Source organism: Meriones unguiculatus, chromosome X (assembly GCF_030254825.1).
Source record: "Meriones unguiculatus strain TT.TT164.6M chromosome X, Bangor_MerUng_6.1, whole genome shotgun sequence".
NCBI classification, from domain to species: Eukaryota; Metazoa; Chordata; class Mammalia; order Rodentia; family Muridae; genus Meriones; species Meriones unguiculatus.
In genome coordinates, this window is record NC_083369.1 from 156876456 (window position 1) to 156895920 (window position 19465).

Here is a 19465-nt window from a genome sequence, read left to right on the forward strand (position 1 = left end):
TTGCCTTATTTATCTATTTATATATTCAGTGTAATATATATGGATATTTTGCCTCAAGATAGGTCTGTCCAGCATATGCAAGTCTGGCAACCTCAGAGGCAGGAAATGGTCTTAAATGGGACTATAGGTACAACTGTAAGCCACTGTATGCTGGGAATTAAACCTGGGTCCTCTGGAAGAGCATTAAGCATGGAGCACTCTCCAGACCAATATTGGCTTCTGTGTTATTTTGTTTCCTTGTTTGTTCATTTGTTTTTTGTTTGTTTTTAGAGACTGTTTCTCCATGTAGCCCTGGGAATTCTGGGCTCGATTTGTAGACCATGCTGGCCTTGACCTCACAGAGATCCACCTGTCACTGCCTGCCAGAGTGCTGGGATTAGAGGCATGTACCACCATGCCTGGCAGTTTCAAGTTATTTTAATCTTCCCCCTATGTCAAATCATGGACTTGAACCCTATCAGAGAATTCGACACTCTCCATTTTGGAGCCAGTAAGAGGATGCAGGCCTAAGAAGAATATGAACGTCCTCTATGGAAAAAAAAAAAAAAAAAAAAAAAAAAAAACCTTTCTGATCCTTATTATTTTAGAGACAAGGTCTCATTATGCAGTCCTCTCCAGCTTGAAATTGACTGTGTAAACCTCAGACTTAGAGATTGGCTATCCTCTGCCCCTCAAGAGACTGGAGGTGTGTACTACTATGCCCTTTCCAGGAAGAACACAGTAAAAACGTTTGCTTACATGTACACGTGTCTGTGTGGATATATGCCATGTGTGTGCTGGTGTATATGGCGGCCAGAAAATGGTGTTGAATCCCACGAAACTGGAGTTTCAGGTTGCCGTGAGCTGCTCAGCTGTGGCTGAGAACAGACCTCAAGTTGTCTACAAGAACAGCAAGTGTTCCTCATCACTGAATTTTCTCTCTTAATGGGCTTCCATTCAAAACAAGAGTGTTAGAAGCTTCAGAATCAGCAGCTTGAGAGTGGCTTATGGATGATTTTTCCTGAGAAACTCTGCTTACTCCAAGGGCTTCTTAAATCTGCCTCTTGTTCATCTTCATCTTATAGACAGAGCAACCAAATCTCTGAGAAGCTAAAGCTCAAAGTTCTCAGAGCTGGTCGGGATATTTTGATGTTGGACCAGGTGCTGTGGTGCCCTTGGTATCCTAATCTTGAGGCCAAGCCCAAGTTTAGGGGCCTGCTGTGGAGAACAAGAGATGGCCATATTTACGGATCTCTAGTTTGCCTTGGAGAGAAATCATGATAGCATTGGGCAAAAGGTACTATCTTAGGAATTTAAGGGATGCTCGGGGGCTCTAGGGCAAAAAATGGCCACTATGTGCTAAGACTTGAAGCATAGAGGCAGGCAAGGAAACAAATACCATACCTTTGACCTTCCCTAAGTTTGTGTGAGGGGTAAGTGCTGCCAGCTCTAGCCTGCCAAGTTGCTGGGAGCAGAAGCTCCTCCACGGGGGAACCTGAGAATGGTGCACATGCGTCAATTTTTTCGTCACAGTCACGTGGCCCAGGCATTCTGCTCGGTGCTTTCTATGATGGTGCCAGGCAACTGCACCCTCGACTGGCAGCCCTCTTGTTGATCCATACCCAGTGGGCAGCTCCAGGAGCTGGACCAAGAGGTCAGTGTAGGGCTGCTATTGCTGTGGGGCTCAGCCGCCTCTGCTGACTGTGAGGGCGGTGAGCCCAAACCTGGACGCTCTGCGGCCCCCAGTTCCAATGGGGGGGCCTTTGGAATCCACTGCCTGGGGCGGACCAGTGAGTGACAAGAATCAGGCAAAGAGACCTCCCCGACACCCATGGTGGGGGGCTGAGGAGAGGGAAGGCAAGAGCAGGGTTGTAGCAGGCTTCCATAGGGCAGGGTCAGGACTCTGACTGAGCATCCGTCTCGGGTGGAGATCCTAGAGCCCTGTGCCCTGGGACTGGCCAGTGGGGTAGAGGTGAACCTTCCTTTCAGTGCAAATCCCTGGGTGCCTCAGATGCAGAGTGATGAAATGTGTTCACTGCCTGCTTGTTCTCCCAGCCTAAACCTTCCTCCAAATCAGATATAGACCTAAGTCGCTCTCACACACCACAGTGTTGTGAGTCATTTTTCCTGGACGCCTTAGACTAAGGTTTGAGGAAACAGGCCTACAATGCTTTCTGAGCCAAGCAGGGTGGTATTCAGGGTCCTGTGTTTTCAGTAGGGCGATGATCCTCCTCCTGGCTCTTTCCACGTTGACCCCTCTGAGCTTTCTGTGCTCTTCTGGACTCACTGTTTAGTGCTTCTTGAAAACCCAAGTCAAATGTCCACCGTGGCTGCTATTTTTATTCATTGTTTGTAATGGGTTTTTTTATTATTATTTATTATTTATTTTTTTTGTCGTTGCTTTTCTTTTCTTTTTTTCATTCTTTTTTTTGGGGGGTTTAAGTTCTTTGGTGTTTGAACACCACTTTTTCTGGAGAGTGTGGTTTAGGAGGATAAGGTTGTTGATGATTAATTTTGTCCTGTAAAGCAACAGTCTGTTAAGAGATAGATGTAGGAGTATGGGACTATTAAAAAGACGTTTTTATTGTGAATAGTCTTGAAGTATTCCATTAAATTTTAACAGAACTGCACCTCAGTATGGCAACTCAATCACTCTACTGAGGCAGGAGGATTGCCATGGCTTGGCAGTCCAGCCAGAGCTACCCAGCAAGACCCTGTCTTGAAAGATAAGTGGTGTTAACAGCTGTTGATGCTTGAAGAAAACAGCCTGTCAGCCCTGTTTCTGATGTTCCAGGTGGAGCTGGAAAGCCCCCAAATAAGATGCAGCTCCAATAAGGTTCCTGGCTGCTCTAAACCATAGTTTTCCCCACGGGCCCTTAGTTTCTCCCCATAGGTGTCTTGTTTTCGGTTGCCATATGAAAACTACAAGTGAGATTAAGGAGGTCGAGCAAGGCAGTACTCTTCATTTCCATTAGGATCCTGTCGCCTGTGAATGTGTAATTTTGAGGGAAACCCGCACTCTGCTCTGGAGATAGATATTTTTGAGAGGCTGGGGCTGAATGCAGTCTGAGGGGGGCAGCAGGTTGTTGCTCTTTGCCAGTGCTACACTTGTGAGGAGATGGAAACTGAATAGTAGTGTTCCTTTTTTCATTGCCCTTCCTCGGGGCCATTTTTTTTTTTTAAACGATGAAGACAAACAATTTTAGCCTTGATGAAATAAACTTTTTTGGGGGGAGTTTTTAAAGGAAGAGATAATAATAGATTATTGTCTCAAAATTGTTCCAGGTCAAGTTTCCATTGCTTTTCTTTTCTTCTTATTTGGAAATTAAATCATCCACTGGTTTCAGATTTTGCAGTATCTGCTGAAGTTAGTTAGGCTCTCACCTCATTTTGGGTATTGAATCTTTTAATGATATAGATTAATCAAAATGTCAGCATTGACTAACACATACAATCTTAGGGAGTCTCTCCTTGATCTAACCCTATGTTAGGACAGCTATCCCAAGAAAATCTGAAAGCAAGAGAATTTCATTATCCATGTTTAATGCTTTTGCTAGCTCATGAATATTTATGAATAGGGTATGATGCTTGATTCAATAGTTACCCTAATACAACAACTTCAGTTTTTGCTGGGTATTTTAATTGCTACATCACAATGAGCATTATTAAAACAGTAGGTCTTTTGTCTTTTCTTTGCATAATTCATTTATAAACTTCAGCACTGTTGGTTCTTTGAGATGCCATTTCTTGTGTATCCCACACTGAGGAGTAGCCAAGGCTATACAGTGAAACCCTGTCTCAAGCAAAATAATACAAAACAAAAACAAGATCAATCAAACAAAAAAACAACTAAAACAACTGTGGATTAACCTTAATTCAGAAATGATAAGAATATATCAAATAACAAATTCATAAATTCTTAGTGAGCTTTACCTATTAATGTATTTTATTTTAATTTGTCCATCATACATATATCTTCAGTTTAAAAAGTTGACCATTTTGCAAAAGAATGTATAGGAATTGTTGAATATTAATATTTATTATTGATTTATGTTTTAGTTAGGCAGTGGTTATTCCTAAATCAGAAACACCAAATCATATCACCACACAGTGTCTAGGATTTATTTAATTAACCTAGAGCACAATGCTAGGCAATGATTACTCCATTCTAAACCTCCAAACCCACATAGTTTCCTACCATTCAGATTTTACTCCTTATACTTTCTTTTAGTCATATCTTAAGTTCTGTTCATCTCTCCATGTGGTTCCAAGTTGTCTCCTGCTGACCACTGCTCCTACCCTTTGTCTTCGTTCCTTTCCCCTCTGGATCAGGATGTCCCACCCTAATGTCCCATTGCATAGCACTCTTCCTTTAGTAGAGTGCATGAGCTCCCATACCAAGGTGCAGTTCTGTTTAAAGTTTCTGGGATAGAGCAAGTCTATTCCCAATAAAAACAATTTTTTCCAATAGTCTAACATACTGCTACATCTATCTCTTAAACAGACTGTCGCCTTAGGGGATAAAATAAATCATCACCATCCTTATCCTCCTAAAGCACACGCTCCAGAAATGGTAGTCGAACACCACAGAACTCACACCTCGAAAAAAAATAAAAATAAAAAAGACAAAAAAAAGCAATAAACGATAAACAAAAACAGCAGCCACGGTGGACATTTGACTAATTTTTTCGAGAAGCAGTAAACAGTGAGTCCAGAGGAGCACAGAAGGCTCAGATGGGTCTCCATGGAAAGAGACAGGAGGAGGATCATCGCCCTACCAAAAACACAGGGCCCTGAATACCACCCTGCTTGGCTCAGAAAGCATTGTAGACCTGTTTCCTCAAACCTTAGTCTCAGGCGTCCAGAAAAAAAAAAAAAACAAAACAAAAGAAAACAAAACAAAAAAACGACTCACAACGCTGTGGAGTTTGAGAGCAACTTAGGCCTATGACTGATTTGGAGGAAGGTTTAGGCCTGGAGAACAAGCAGCCAGTGAGCACATCTCAGCACTCCGCGTCTGAGGCACCCAGGGCTTCAGACTGAAAGGCAGGTTCACTGCTACCCCACTGGACAGTCCCAGGGCACAGGGCTCTCTGACCTCCACCCGGGCTGCCCTCCCAGCCTCCCTGCCAGCATCTGGAAGACTGTGCTCAAGGCCAACCGGGAAGCTGGAGTGCTATTTCCAGGGATGCTCTTCCAGAGTCCTGATCCTGCCCTATGCAAGCCTACCACAACCCCGCTCCTGCCGCCCCGCCCCTCACCCCCCACCATGGGTGTCCTGCGTGTCTTTTGGGCTGACTCTTGTCACTCACTGGCCTGCCCCGGGCAGCAGCGGGTGACCAAGGCACCGCACAGGAACTGGGGGCCATGGCGCGTCCAGGTTTGGGCCCGTGGCCCTGGCAGGCAGCACAGGCGGCTGAGGCCCACAGCAGTAGCAGCCCTACACTGACCACTTGGAGCAGCTCCTGGCGCTGCCCACTGGGTAGGGATCAGCACCAAGAGGGCTGCCAGCTGAGGGGGCAGGGGCTGGGCATCCCGGTAACTGAGGAGAGCAAAGAGCCCGCCCCTGACTGAGGTCATGTCCAATCAACAACCTCTCCTCCCGAAGAACAAAAGAATTCTTCCCGCCGATTCGTCCGCGGGACCTGTCAGTCGGAGAGTGCTCGCCTAGCCCCTGTACAGAATGTCTGGGGCACGTGACTGTGACAGAAGACTTGGCGCATGTGCACCAGTCCCAGGTGTGCCCATGGGCGAGCTTTTGCCTCCTAGCACCCTGGCAGGCTCGAGGATCCCACCTTGGTACTCTCACCCGAGTAACCCTTTCTGTTTCGAGCTGGCAGCACTTGTCCTCTCGCACACACTTAGGGATTGTCAAAGCTAGGGCATTTGTTTTCTTCACAGCCTCTGTCTGTGCTTGGGGTCGACTCGAGTTCCCTGGTGAGGAGGATACTGAGGCGCCCAAGAGAGGCTGAACCAAGGTCACACAGACTTAAGACTCGGTGCTGATAGGGTCCTTGCCTCTTCTCGCTCCAGGATTAAAGAGGGTTTTCTAAGCGTTTCCCAACAGTGCCTCCCAAAGGTCCAGAGGCACAGCCTTCTGGCCTATCTCTTAACTTTTGCCCTCCTCTTCCCCATGTTAATTTTGCGTAGACTTAAATCTGCATGCGGCCCAAGTCTCAGCACACAGGGGCCCCCTTTTGCCCGAGAGCCCCGGAGCATCCCTTAAATTCCTAAGACACTTATCTTTTGCCCTATGCTCTCATGACTTGTCTCCACAGCAAACTAGAGTTCCCTGAATATGGCCATCCCTTGTTCTCCATAGTAGGCCCTGCAAAACCTGCACTCCCGGTGCAGGATCCGTACTGCTCCCTCCCCCAAAGTGACTCACAGACCACGGTTTGATGCAAAAGCAAGAGGCAGTTTATTCTGATTGCGATGGGGGTCGTCCCTTCAAAGCAGGAGATGACTCCGAGCATACAAAGCACAGAGTTTTTATTCCTAAAAAATCAGGCCTTTACATTGATTAGTTAGCAGAAAAGATAGCAGTTATGCGGTTGGCAGCTGTAGCGGGGAACTCACAGCTCCAAGGACAGTCCTCCCCTCTTCTCCCATCTCTCGGTTCTGTAGCAGGCCGCTTACAGCTTCAAGGACAGTCCTCCCCTAAATTGCCTGACTTGCTCTTTCTTTTTAGCTGGCCCTTATTCAAGGTCCAGTTGTTTTTCTTTCTAATTTGGGATGGTCCCATTTCTCATTCCCCCCTTCTTCTTTGGCATAATTTTAACCCTAAAATTACAGGCTAGATTCAGCCTGCATCTCTAATTGCTGATACTGCTGTCGAAGCATAAGGACCTGAACGGTACTGATCCGTTCTCTCACAAAATTGACTAGCTTATTAAGAATGCAGGGGCCAAGAGTTACAATCAGAAGAAGAATTAGCAAAGGGCCTAGCAAGGTGGAGATTAAAGTGGTCATTTATGGAGAGGAATTAAACCATCCTTCAAACCATCCTAGGCTTTGGGCTCATTCTCGCTTTCTCTTTTCTAAGCCCTCTTTGACCTTATCTAGGGTCTCAGTGACAACTCCAGTATGGTCGACATAGAAACAGCATCCTTCTTTTAGGGCCGTGCATAAACCTCCTTGTTGCAAAAACAATAAATCTAAGCCCCTTCTGTTTTGTAACACCATCTCTGATAATGACTGTAAGGAATCTTTGAGCTCTCTAATTGTGCTTTCTAATCTTTCTATGTCCTCATCAACAGCTGCCCTAAGCTCATTTAACCCGCTATGTCGGAGGGCTATAGCCGACCCTCCAGCTGCTGTCCCTACTGCTCCTAGCCCGACCCCAAGCATTATGGCTAAGGAAATTCCCAGGTCTCTTTTTGTTTGTATCAGCAGGTCCCCCACAGAGTCCCAGTATTGGAAGGGCTCTTCATACGGGTGATAGGTGACTCGGGGGATTACCTGGACCAGGACACAGTAGTCAGATGAAATGACAAGCACCTGAGTACTGACACAAGTAGTGATCCCTGTCACACAGGCCTACCATCCATCGATTGGTGGTATGAGGTACCCAGACAGACCTGCAACATCATAGGTTTGGTTGCATAAAAACTGATGACTGGGGGGAACTTTACCTACACAGAGTCCTTGCCCTGAAACGGCAGACAGGGAAAGTCTAGCCTCCCTTTGCGTCCAACGGCAGGCTGTTGCCTCTTGGGAGTTACTTATCTCATCTGTAAAGGCAATTTCTTTATAATATGGGGGAGCAATTCCAAAGCATAACCAACAAGACTCAGTAACCTTGGGGTTGGTATTATTTAGGGCCTGAGAGGCCCCCTGTGCTAGGGAAGTAATGTATGGTCCAGGAGGCTTAGGGGAAGAAGAATCTTTACCCATTTTTGAGTTAGGAGTCAGTGAGGGGGTTGCTGGACGTGGGGCTATAGTCTGGGGGTCCTCTTTCATTGGGGGAACCAGGTGAGGGCTAGCTTTATTTGGCCCTACTTCAACAGATGGAGCTGTTATTTTTAATTTGATGGTGAAAAGTAACCCATCATCATATCTTTCCTTATATATTCGTAGGCCCCAAGTGAACCCCGTCACCCAGTTAGTTGAAATCTGTTTTCCAGCGTCTGTGAACCGGTTTAGCAGGGGGTGGCACCAGGTGGTACATATTGGCTGATTAGTCCACCTATTGTTTGGTCCCCAGTCTGGGGGCTGGGCATGACTGTAATTAGCTTTAACAACAATGTAATCCCAACTGGAGGTAGGCTTCCAGGAAGTATCGCCAGTGGTTTCACACCTCCAATTCTTGCAGTAGAAGTCATTTTTCCCCCACATTTGTTTACCATTTTAGGTTGTTGATGGGGACCTGGACATACATAAAAGGTTAGGACTCGCAGCATACTGCGGTGGTTGGTGGTCCCGCAGCCCCCCCCCCCAGGGATCTAAGCCCCTTCTCTCACTAAAAGACCCACATCTATGGTCCCCAGGAACCACGTTGGGGTCTAGGTGGCTTTGCAAATCCCAGTTAGCAGGTGCTCCTAGAGCCATTTTGCAAAGGTCAGGGTACAAGTCCGGCCACCATGTGAAGGGTGGGGCTATCTTTGAAACAGACCAAATTATAATATGTCTCTGATTAGTTACTTCCCAAGTCAAAAGTGTGGGCTGGTGAAGACTGGAGCCCAAGCAAGTATTGTAAGTGCTTAACAGAGCCAAAAGCACCAGCAGTTTGTGGATATCACCCACGGCTAACATTCTTAACAAGTTTAAGTTTTAAGGGTTTGTCACTGGGCTGGATTTTCCAGTCAGAAGTGGAGTCCTCTGGAGCGGGTTTGACGTGTGATGCGTGGATCCAAGCAGCAATGCCTTCTACCTTCACAGCCATTGGGGTGGTGAGCAGGATGCAGTAAGGACCTTTCCACTGGGGTTCCAAATTTTGACTACGGTGTCGCCGTATATAAACCAAGTCTCCAACTTGGAACTGATGTGGCACCTCTAAGGATCCTGGCGCATATGCACTGCCAACCTTGTTCCAGATTTCTTTTTGAATAAGCTGCAGTCCCTTTAACCTGGACAACAAGTCAGAGTTACCACTAGTTATGTCAAGAGGGTCTCCCAGGAGATTCAAGGGAGCAGGAACTCCATACAATAGTTCAAAAGGCGTGAGATTCAACAAGGAAGGAGTATTCCTGACCCTAAAAAGAGCCAGAGGGAGGAGTACCACCCAGTCACCTCCAGTCTCCATGGTCAATTTAGTAAGGGTCTCTTTTAGAGTTCTATTTATGCTTTTCACCTGTCCTGAACTTTGGGGTCTATATGCACAATGTAATTTCCAATTAGTCCCCAAAAATCTGGCCACCTCCTGACTTACCTGAGCAACGAAGGCTGGCCCATTGTCTGACCCGATTACCTTTGGAACTCCAAACCGGGGAAAAATGTCTTCCAAAATCTTCTTGACTATAACCAGAGCAGTCTCTTTCTTAGTGGGAAAAGCTTCCACCCATCCTGAGAAGGTATCTACAAAGACTAGAAGATATTTATTTCCATACCTGGCCGGCTTGATCTTGGTAAAGTCCACTTCCCAATGCATTCCAGGTCTAGTTCCCCTTAACCGTTTTCCTGAGCTTTGGAAATTCTTTCCTACGTTTACCTTTTGGCAAGTTATACATGTCTGAGTCACTTTTTCGGTTAGAGCAGTGAGGTTTAGTATTCGGTAAGGAGATTGGAGAACAATTTCAGTCAATTTCCTTGCCCCTAAATGAGTCCATTGATGCATTTGCGCTATTAGTCTCTTAGCATCTTCCTGTGGCAAAATGACCTTACCTTTGGAGTCAATCCATGCTCCCACATTAGCATCGAATGTCCCTTGTTTTCTCTGTATTTGCTCCAGGTGATCCTCTGAGTATTTTAGCTGTTCCTTCTCTGGCAATTCAGTAGTTAATATCATTGGAGCAGGACTTCCTCTAGCAGCTGCTTTAGCCTCCTGATCAGCCATGTTATTTCCCTTTGCTGCCTTGGAATTTCCCTTCTGATGTCCCAGGCAGTGAATTATGCTTACCTTGGTGGGCAGTAGTAAGGCATTGAGCAAGGCCAAGATTTCATTTTTATTTTTAATTTCTTTACCGGCTGACGTCAATAGGCCTCTCTGCTGGTAGATGGCCCCGTGCACATGGGCCGTAGCAAAGGCATACCTGCTGTCAGTGTAGATGTTTATCTTTTTGTCTTGCCCCAAAGTTAATGCTTGAGTTAAGGCAATTAGTTCTGCTTTTTGAGCAGAGGTGCCTTCAGGCAGCGCTTGGGCCCATATTACCTTGTGTCCATCCACCACCGCTGCTCCCGCTTTTCTTTTTCCATTTTCCAAAAAGCTACTCCCAACTGTGTAATATATCACCTCAGCATCTGGCAGAGGCTGGTCTTTTAAGTCCTTTCGCCATCCCTGTTCTTCCACCAACACCTGCAAGCAATCATGCTCTGGGGGCTGAATCTCTGGATCTGGTAACAGGGTGGCAGGGTTTAGCCCCGTTGCTGGGGCAAAAGTAATCCTGTCATTATTCAAAAGCAAAGTTTGATAATGAGTCATGCGCGCATTCGTGAGCCAGCGATCAGGTGGCTATCTGACAACACTCTCAAGGGCATGAGGGGCATAAACAGTAAGATCTTGTCCCAAGGTCAGCTTGTCAGCATCCTTTACCAATGCGGCGACTGCTGCTATTATCCGAAGGCAGGTCGGCCATCCTGCTGCTACTGGATCAAGCTTTTTAGATAGATAAGCTACCGGTCTCTTCCAGGGTCCAATCTTTTGAATTAACAACCCTTTAGCCATTCCTTGGTTCTCGGCCACATAGAGATGAAAAGGTTTAGTGACATCAGGAAGTCCCAAGGCTGGAGCTGACATTAAAGCCTGTTTAATATTATCAAATGCAGCCTGTTCATCTTTTCCCCAGGAAAAAGTCATTGCCCTTTGTAAGGGCATACAGAGGGGCTGCCATTTCAGCGAACCCAGGAATCCATAATCGGCAAAACCCCGCTGTACCAAGAAATTCCCTCAGTTGTTTTGTAGTTCGTGGAGGGGGAATATGAAACAGTCTCTTTTCTAGCCTCCAATAACCATCTTTTTCCTTCCTTTAGTATATACCCCAGGTAACTGACCTGTTTCCGGCATATCTGGGCCTTCTTTGCTGATGCTCTATAGCCGAGTTCGCCCAATTCTTGTAAAAGTTGGCCAGTGGCTTTGAGACAGGTTTTCTGACAATCTGCAGCTAGTAAGATGTCATCCACGTACTGGAGAAGAGTTACCTGAGTATTTGTGGCCCGGAAGTGTGCCAGGTCTCGGTGCAGGGCTTCATCAAATATGGTAGGAGAATTCTTAAATCCTTGGGGAAGTCGAGTCCATGTTAGTTGGCCCGAGACCCCGGAGTCGGGATCTTTCCATTCAAAAGCGAAAATGTCTTGGCTGGCAGGGCTAAGTTGAAGACAAAAGAATGCATCTTTAAGGTCTAGAACAGTATACCAGGCTCTGTCAGGGGGAAGGGAGCTCAGCAGGTTATACGGGTTGGGGACTGTTGGATGTAAGTCCATAACCTGTTTGTTAACTTCCCTCAGGTCTTGCACAGGCCGATAATCGTTGCTCCCAGGCTTTTGGACCGGCAGTAATGGAGTATTCCAAGCAGATTAACACCTTTTCAAAACCCCTAGGTCAAGGAGTCACTGTATATGAGGGCGAATCCCATCATGGGCTTCCTTAGACATTGGATACTGCCGCACTGCAACTGGGGCTGCCTGAGGTTTTAGCTCTATCTGGACTGGTGGTTGCTTTCTTGCTTTTCCTAAGCCAGCTGTTTCAACCCAGGCCTCAGGGTATTCTTTTACCCACCAGTCAATGTCTTTTTCCCCCTCTTTTAAATTTTTAAATAGCCGGTATTCATCTTCCAAGTGAATTGTAAGCACGTGAATAGGATCCCCTCTTTTATCTGTAACCTGTGGGCCTTCTGGGATAAAATAGATGTGGGCTCCTATTTTGGTCAGAATATCCCGTCCCAGCAATGGGTATGGGCAGTCAGGCATGACTAAGAACGAGTGGGATACCCGGCCCACTCCAAGGTCCACTGTTCTTCGGGTAGTCCATGTATATTGCTTACATCCAGTGGCCCCTTGAACCCATGATTTTGTTTTTCTTTCTTAGCCCCTGAGTCTTGCAACAGAACTGAATGCTGAGCGCCAGTATCCACTAGAAAATGGACTGGCTTCCCCTCCACCTTGAGGGTTACCCTGGGTTCGGGGAGGGGAACCGAACCCCGTCCTCCCTAATCGCTGTCATTGTTTAAGGTCAGGACCCTGGTCCCTGTGACTCCAGAATTCAGCTGCTTCTTCTTCCTTTTGGGGCAATCCCTCCTCCAGTGTCCCATCTCCTTGCAGTAGGCACACTGGTCCTTAGACAAAGGGCCCTTACGGTTGCCAGGAACTCTCTCCCTTTCAGAACGACTTTCCTGAACTACGGTGGCCAGAAGAATCTTAGTCAATTTTTTATCCTGCCTCTTGTCTCTCTCTCTCTCTCTTATCTCCTGTTCTTTCTGTTTCCTTTCTTCTTTTTCTTCTTCTGTTTCTCGACTATAGAAGACTTTCTCTGCTACTTGCACTAAATCCTTCAACGACTTATCCTGCAGACCTTCTAATTTCTGAAGTTTCCTACGAATATCCCTAGCTGATTGATCTATGAAAGATACAGCCACTGTTGCCCTGTGCTCATCTGAAGCAGGGTCATAGTGAGTAAACCAGCGGAATGCATCCATCAGCCATTCTAAGTAGGCTGCAGCAGATTCCTCCGGCCCCTGGACCACTTCTCTTACCTTAGTCAAATTGGTGGGTCTTCGAGCAGCCCCACGGAGACCCGCCATTAGAGTCTGGCGGTAAACCTTCAAGTGCTGCCTACCCTCTGGTGTATTGTAATCCCAATCAGGACGAGAGAGAGGAAACCCATTATTAATCTCGTCGGGGAGAACTTTAGGCTTCCCATCCGCCCCCAGGACATTCTTCCTTGCTTCTAGAAGAACTCGTCCCCTCTCCTCGGTAGTCAGGAGTGTCTGTAAAAGCTGTTGGCAATCATCCCAAGTGGGCTGGTGAGAGAAAAGGACAGATTCAAACAAGTCAGTCAAGGCTTGGGGGTTCTCAGAAAAAGGGGGATTGTGAGCCTTCCAATTGTAGAGATCAGCTGTGGAAAAAGGCCAGTACTGAAAGGGGTACTGAGAATCAGTCTCAGAAAGGCCCCTGTGCCCAGATATATTTGGTCCTTGGGGTGATCCCATCCTCTCCATGTCTTAATAACTTCCCTCAGAGACCACCAGGAGACGACTCGATGCAATTGCAAGAGAGCTTTATTACGAGAGCGATCGAACTGGGGACCCAAGTCTCACTGGCTCAGCAGTAGAGCAGTGGGACCCCGAGCTCTGAGTGAACAGGATTTTTAAAGGGAAAGTCTGTGATAAGGGGGTTTCCATGGCAGCAAGCAGGGGGGCACAAGCCTTGGCGTTACAGAATTTGGTGAAGTTTAGCAGGGCAGCGTGACCTTTTCTGAGGCACACAATCACAATGGCTAAGGCATATAATTACAATGGCTATTTTTCTAAACCATATCTGAAACATTGGGGAGAATTTTCCCACCCAATTTTTAACCGATTCCCATTGATTATTGCCAGGGAGTTTTTCTCTATTTTCTATGAAGCATTTATTTTATTATATTTCCTGCAGGCTGTTGCTAAGAGAGTTAACTTTGTTTTCTGCCAGGTGTACACTCTGTGATATTTCCTGGTACCTGAATTCAGTTCCCAGTCAAAATCTTTATTTAAAAATGGAGTTATATTCTGGCTAAATTAAACTCTTCAGCAGCAGGTGATGGATGCAATGAGGGTGGGGATTGACTGTGTGATGTTGTTAAGCTATGGATCTATTTGGAGGATGTCCAATCAAGGCAATTAGAAAACACCTGAATATAGTGTGCAACTCAAAGCTACTTCTTATTTATGATTTTGAATACCAAGGAGAGGGAAAAATAGATGATATATATAGGACTGTAAGAAAACACACTGGTCTGACGGTCAAGATTCCCAACATTTGATGCTTTCTGTGACTTGGGTCAACCTATTTAATACTTTGCCCAGCACAGTTACTATAGGGTCTCTCAGGTGGCATGGTGGCTCACACCTGTAATCCCAGCATTGACTAGGTAAGAGGATCAGTTCAATGCCAGCTTCAACTACATGTATGAGTTCCTGTCTCAAAATAAATAACAGCAAGATCAAGAACAACTGAAAGCAACCTGTGTAAATATCCAACCTTTGTATAGATACTTAGAGATTTTGCTATTAGACACACTTCTAATTTGTTATTATAAATAGCTCAAATACTCAAAGCACATGCTGTTGCACACACTGAATAACGCAAAGCTGCTGTGAGGAGCAGCATTCTTAAACAGCATCGCTGTGGTACAACAGGGCTTACACGAGGAAGCTGGTCCTCATCTACTTTTGCAGCAAGTGGCATGACCTTGACAAACTCCAGCCCTGTAGCAGAAGACCATCTAAACCTCTATGGTCCTCTTTCAGATTTATTTATTTTAAAAGATATATCTTATTGTTAATTATGTGTATGTGTGTATATGCATATGTGCATCTGTTAGTGCATGTGCCTGTGCAGTTCAGCAGGGATCATCAGATACCCTGGAGCTGGCATTATTGAGAGTGTGAACATCCTATTATGTGTGGCAGGAAATGAACTTGTGAGCCCCACAAGAGTGATACATGTTTTTAACCATTGACCTATCTTTCCAGGTTCTGTTAAATTTTTTTTTTTGTTTTGTTTTTGTTCTTTGAGATATGGTCTAATGTCTCTCAGGGAGAAATTGAAGTTGCTATGAAGCACAAACTGGCCTTGAACTCCTAATCCTCTTCACTCCACTTCTGAAGTCCTGGGATTGCTGATGTGTATCATCGTACTTGGTATCTTTCTGCAGTTTATAAATGTAATTGCAAATCCATGTTCAGTGAAACTCTGTAATATAGGGTTACTATGATGTACAGGAGACAGAAACACAGGAGTCTAAATGAACCTATCCATCTTCGCTTGCACACTTTCCACTGTAATGGGTGTCATGTATCACTCATGTATCTGTTGTCTGTTGTTCTCTGGAGATCACAGTGGATATTCACAGCAGTTTGACCTCAATTGCACAGTTACTGAAAGTTTTTTCTCTTATGTTTACCCTCAACATAGTAGCTCAACAAAAGAAAAAAAAAAAACATTAACTGTCTAGTGGACACCCTTCTGGTAGAATGCTCACTTCCTGTTCAAGAGAACGACTGGTGGTCAATAGATGTTGGAAGACACAGGGAAGCATATCCTCAAGGAACTTCTATTTCAGAAGGTAAAATCTGTCAACATGAGAAAGTTAGTGATCAATGCTGTCTCAGTTTGGGTTTTATTGCTGTGAAGAGACACCATGTGCGTGGCAATTCTTATAAAGGAAAACATTTAATTGGGGCTGGCTTACAATTTCAGAGGTTTAGCCCATTATCTTAATGGTGGAAAGTATGGCAGTGTGCAGGCAGACGTGGTGCTGGAGAAGTTGCTGAGCATTCTTAATTTTGATCCACAAGCAGCAAAGAGGAGACTGGACTCCACACTGGGTTTGAGCTTGAGCACAGGAGACCTGAAAGCCCACCCTCACAGTGACACACTTCCTCCAACAAAACCACACTTTTTCTAACAGGGCCACACCTCCTAATAGTGCCACTCCCCTCGGGTCAAGCATTCAAACACAGGATTCTATGTGAGCCATACCTATTCAAACCACCACAAAGACCAAGTCCTATGGAATCAAGAGCTACAAGGTAGTTGCAAATGTTTTTGAATTGTAAAAGTGGAACCTGGGACTGACTGGGCAGGGAACAGACTTCCATAGGAGTCTCAGAGCATGATTCATGGATGAAGTGCATCTCTGAAGAAATTTAGCGCAAATAAAGAGAAAACTGGCTTTTGGTACTAATATGGAAAAGCCTGATCAATGTGAAGAAAGAAAGCAAGGACTGGGGATACCCATCCCCTTCCTTTTGCTTCATATATTAGACTTCATCCTTCAACTCCAGCTAGATAGCTATAAATTAACAGAGTAGCCAGTCGCGCTCCACACCATTTGTTGAGGGAATGTTTTATACTCTCTCACATCTGTAAGGGAAGAGAAGGGAATTGTAGTACTTATAGAAGAAAAATGAAAACATTTAAAAAAATGTGTTACTTTTCTTTCTACCCCCTCACTTTTTGACCAAATTACTTGGCTGGAAAGTGTTAGAAGGCGTGAGAGCATGTTAGGGGGTGAGGAAAATGTATTCTGTGTAGGGCAAGAAAGTGCGATTTAGTGTACAACAGCCAAAAGTTTAGATGAGCCCTGCACATCAAGCAAAGTCTGACATGAGGGACCAGTTCCCACAAGGTGGGTGGCATATATGCACATACAGGTCCAAAAAAAGTGTGTCAGTGCCCAGATCAGATGACAGAGACATTTATATGTGGGATGTATTTGTCCCTTTTGCTATAAGACAATGAGGCAATAAGGCAATGGGGCTGGAAAAATTTAAAGAACATACATTTCCTTAGCTATGGTCCTGGAAGTCCAAGTGCATGGACTTGGCTTTTCTGTTCAGTTCTAGGGTAGCTTTCTGGCTATACCTGAAAATGGTAGACAGTATAGTAGGAGCACATATAGAAAGCCAGTTTTTCTCTGTGGACTAGAGCCCACTCTCAAGGGGATGAACCAGGATTCCATGGTAACGTCTTTAATCCCTCCTAAGGGCATGAAACAAGGACATATTGACCTTTTACAAGACTCCCATCTCTTAAACATTCCACCTCTCTTTAAAACCACCACATTGAGACCAGGCTTCCAACATGTGGTTCTTTGGGATAATACTTGTTCCATACCAAAACCAAGGCAAGGAGAAGGCATCAGAGCCTGGGAAGAGTTTCTTAGGTCTGTGACGCCTCTATTGAACAACAACAATTTTTTAAATTCCTACCTCTGTTTCAAACTTTCAAAAGTTGATAAAATTTTGTACAACCACACTGGAAATCGATCTGGCGCTTTCTCAGACAACTAGGAATAGTGCTTCCTCAAGATCCAGCCATACCACTCCTAGGCATAAGGACATTTGCTCAACCATGTTTGTAGCAGCTTTATTTGTAATAGCCAGATGCTGGAAACAGCCCAATTGCCCCTCAACTGAAGAATGAGTGCAGAAATTGTGGTACATTTACACAATGGAATATTACTCAACAATGAAAAATAAGGAAATCATGAAATTTACAGGTAAATTGTGGGACCTGGAAAGGATCATCCTGAGTGAGCTGTCCCAGAAGCAGAAAGACACATACAGTATATACTCACTCATATAGACATGTAATATAGGATAAACCTGTTAAAATCTGTACATCTAAAGAAACTAATCAAGAGAGAGGACCCTGACTATAGTGCTCAATCCCCATCCCGAAAAGCAAAGAGGAAGGACATCAGAAGAAGAAGAAAAAGGAAACAAGCGAAAAACCCGCCATGGAGGGCCTGTGAAAGGCTCTGCCCTGCAGACTATCAAAGCAGACACTGAGACTTATGTCCAACTGTTGGGCAATATGCATGGTATCTTATGTAAGAACTGGGAAACAGTAAGATCTGGAGAGGACAGGAACTCCACAAGGAGAGCAACAGAACCAGAAAATTTAACACAGGGGTCTTCCCAGAGACTCATGTCCAAACAAGTACCATGCATGGAGATAACCTAGAACCCCTGGCCAGATGTAGCCCATGGCAGTTTAGTGTCCAAGTGGGTTATATAGTAATGGGAAGAGGGATTGCCTCTGACATAATCTGAATGGCCTGTTCTTTGATCACCTCCCCCTGCGGGGGGAATATTCTTACCAGGCCACAGAAGATATCAATGCAGCCACTCCTGATGAGATCTGATAGACTAAGTTCAGAAGGAAGGAGAAGAGGACCTACCCTATCAGGAGAATTGGGGAGGGGCATGTGTGAAGAAGGGGATGGGAGGGTGGGACTGGGTGGGGAGGAGGTAGGGGCTTATGGGGGGTTACAAAGTGAATAAAGTGAAATTAAAAAAATAAAAGAGTTGATACAATCTCTCTCTCTTTATATATATACTAGTTTTTCAAAACAGGATTTCTCTGTGTAGCCTTGGCTATCCTAGAACTCACTCTGTGCAGGAGTCTGCTCTCTAACTCAGAGATCAGCCTGCCTCTGCCTCCCAGCTGCTCAGATTAAAGGCATGTACCATCACTGCCCAGGATATATATTATATATATTATATATTTATATATAGTATATATATTTATACATATATATTATTATATATTAAAACATTCACAGGTGTTTTAGTTGTCCAGTGCATTATTTATAAGCACTCTGAGTTGCAATTTCATGTCCATCAGTGTGTTATTATTCTCTACATGGCAGTGTTCACTCTCCTACAGTTGTTGTCTGGGGTATTTGCCTTTGCAATTTCTGTTCAAAAGATGTTTTGGCCACATTGTTAGAACTTCAGCAGTTATTAATCATGAGAGCACCTGTTAGAACCACAACAAAAAGAAGCTGAATACTTGTTCATCATACTGAGGATACAATAAGTCCATTTGATTTGTACCTATTGAGTCAGTACAGAGTGATACAAGCCAAGAAGGTACAGACAGACTGATACTTGCCCGACAGAGTTGAGTTGAGCAAGGCATACAGACCTCAGAACCAAACATGGCAGGGTCAGGGTGAAGAGTACAGGCATAGCCTGGCTGTCTGAGTTTGCTTTCTGTTGCTGTGAATAAACAAAATGACCAAAAGGTGCTTAGTGGAGAAAAGGGTTATCTGGCTTACACTTCTGTGTTATATTCCAGCCTTGAGGGAAGTCAAAGGAGGATGCAGAAGGCAGGAACTGAAGCAGAGACAGCAGAGGAATACTGCTTACTGGTCCACATGTCAGCTGAGGTTCAATCATCTTTCTTATACAGTTTCAAGTTCTCTAGCCTGAGGATCATTCCAAAGGCCCACAGTGGACTATGCCATCCTACATCAACTAGAAATCAAGAAAAATGTCCCACAGAAATGTCCACAGGCCAACCTGATGGCAATTCCTCGGTTGAGACTCCCTCTTGTTAGGTGTGTGAAGTTGAGAGCCAAGATGAACCATCACACACAGTTATGGACTTGGGGTCCTTTTTAAAATCTGGATTTTAAAAGCTTGTTCCCAGATGAAAATGTGAACATATTTGCTGTGTGTATCTCCCTCATATGAGTTGGAAGATTCATGAAATTCCAAATATGTTCAGTAATATTTGTGTCTCTTTTGATTTCTCACTCAGATATTTCTTAAGCAATTGTACTCTTTGAGATGAAATTAGTTATTAGCCACAGATTTAAAAAAAATGTTTTCAGTAGGAGGCA

The 19465-nt window shown here is 44.9% G+C and overlaps 1 protein-coding gene across 1 annotated transcript; it reads right to left on the minus strand.

Annotated features, from left to right (window-relative positions):
* Positions 1–8484: 8484 nt before the first annotated feature.
* LOC132650002 (uncharacterized) lies at positions 8485–12872 on the minus strand. Its single transcript, XM_060374767.1, is given in 5 exon segments — positions 8485–9876; positions 9937–10937; positions 10939–11058; positions 11060–12138; positions 12702–12872. Coding segments are annotated over 5 exon segments (3531 nt in total). The 3' UTR covers positions 8485–8716.
* Positions 12873–19465: the final 6593 nt, after the last annotated feature.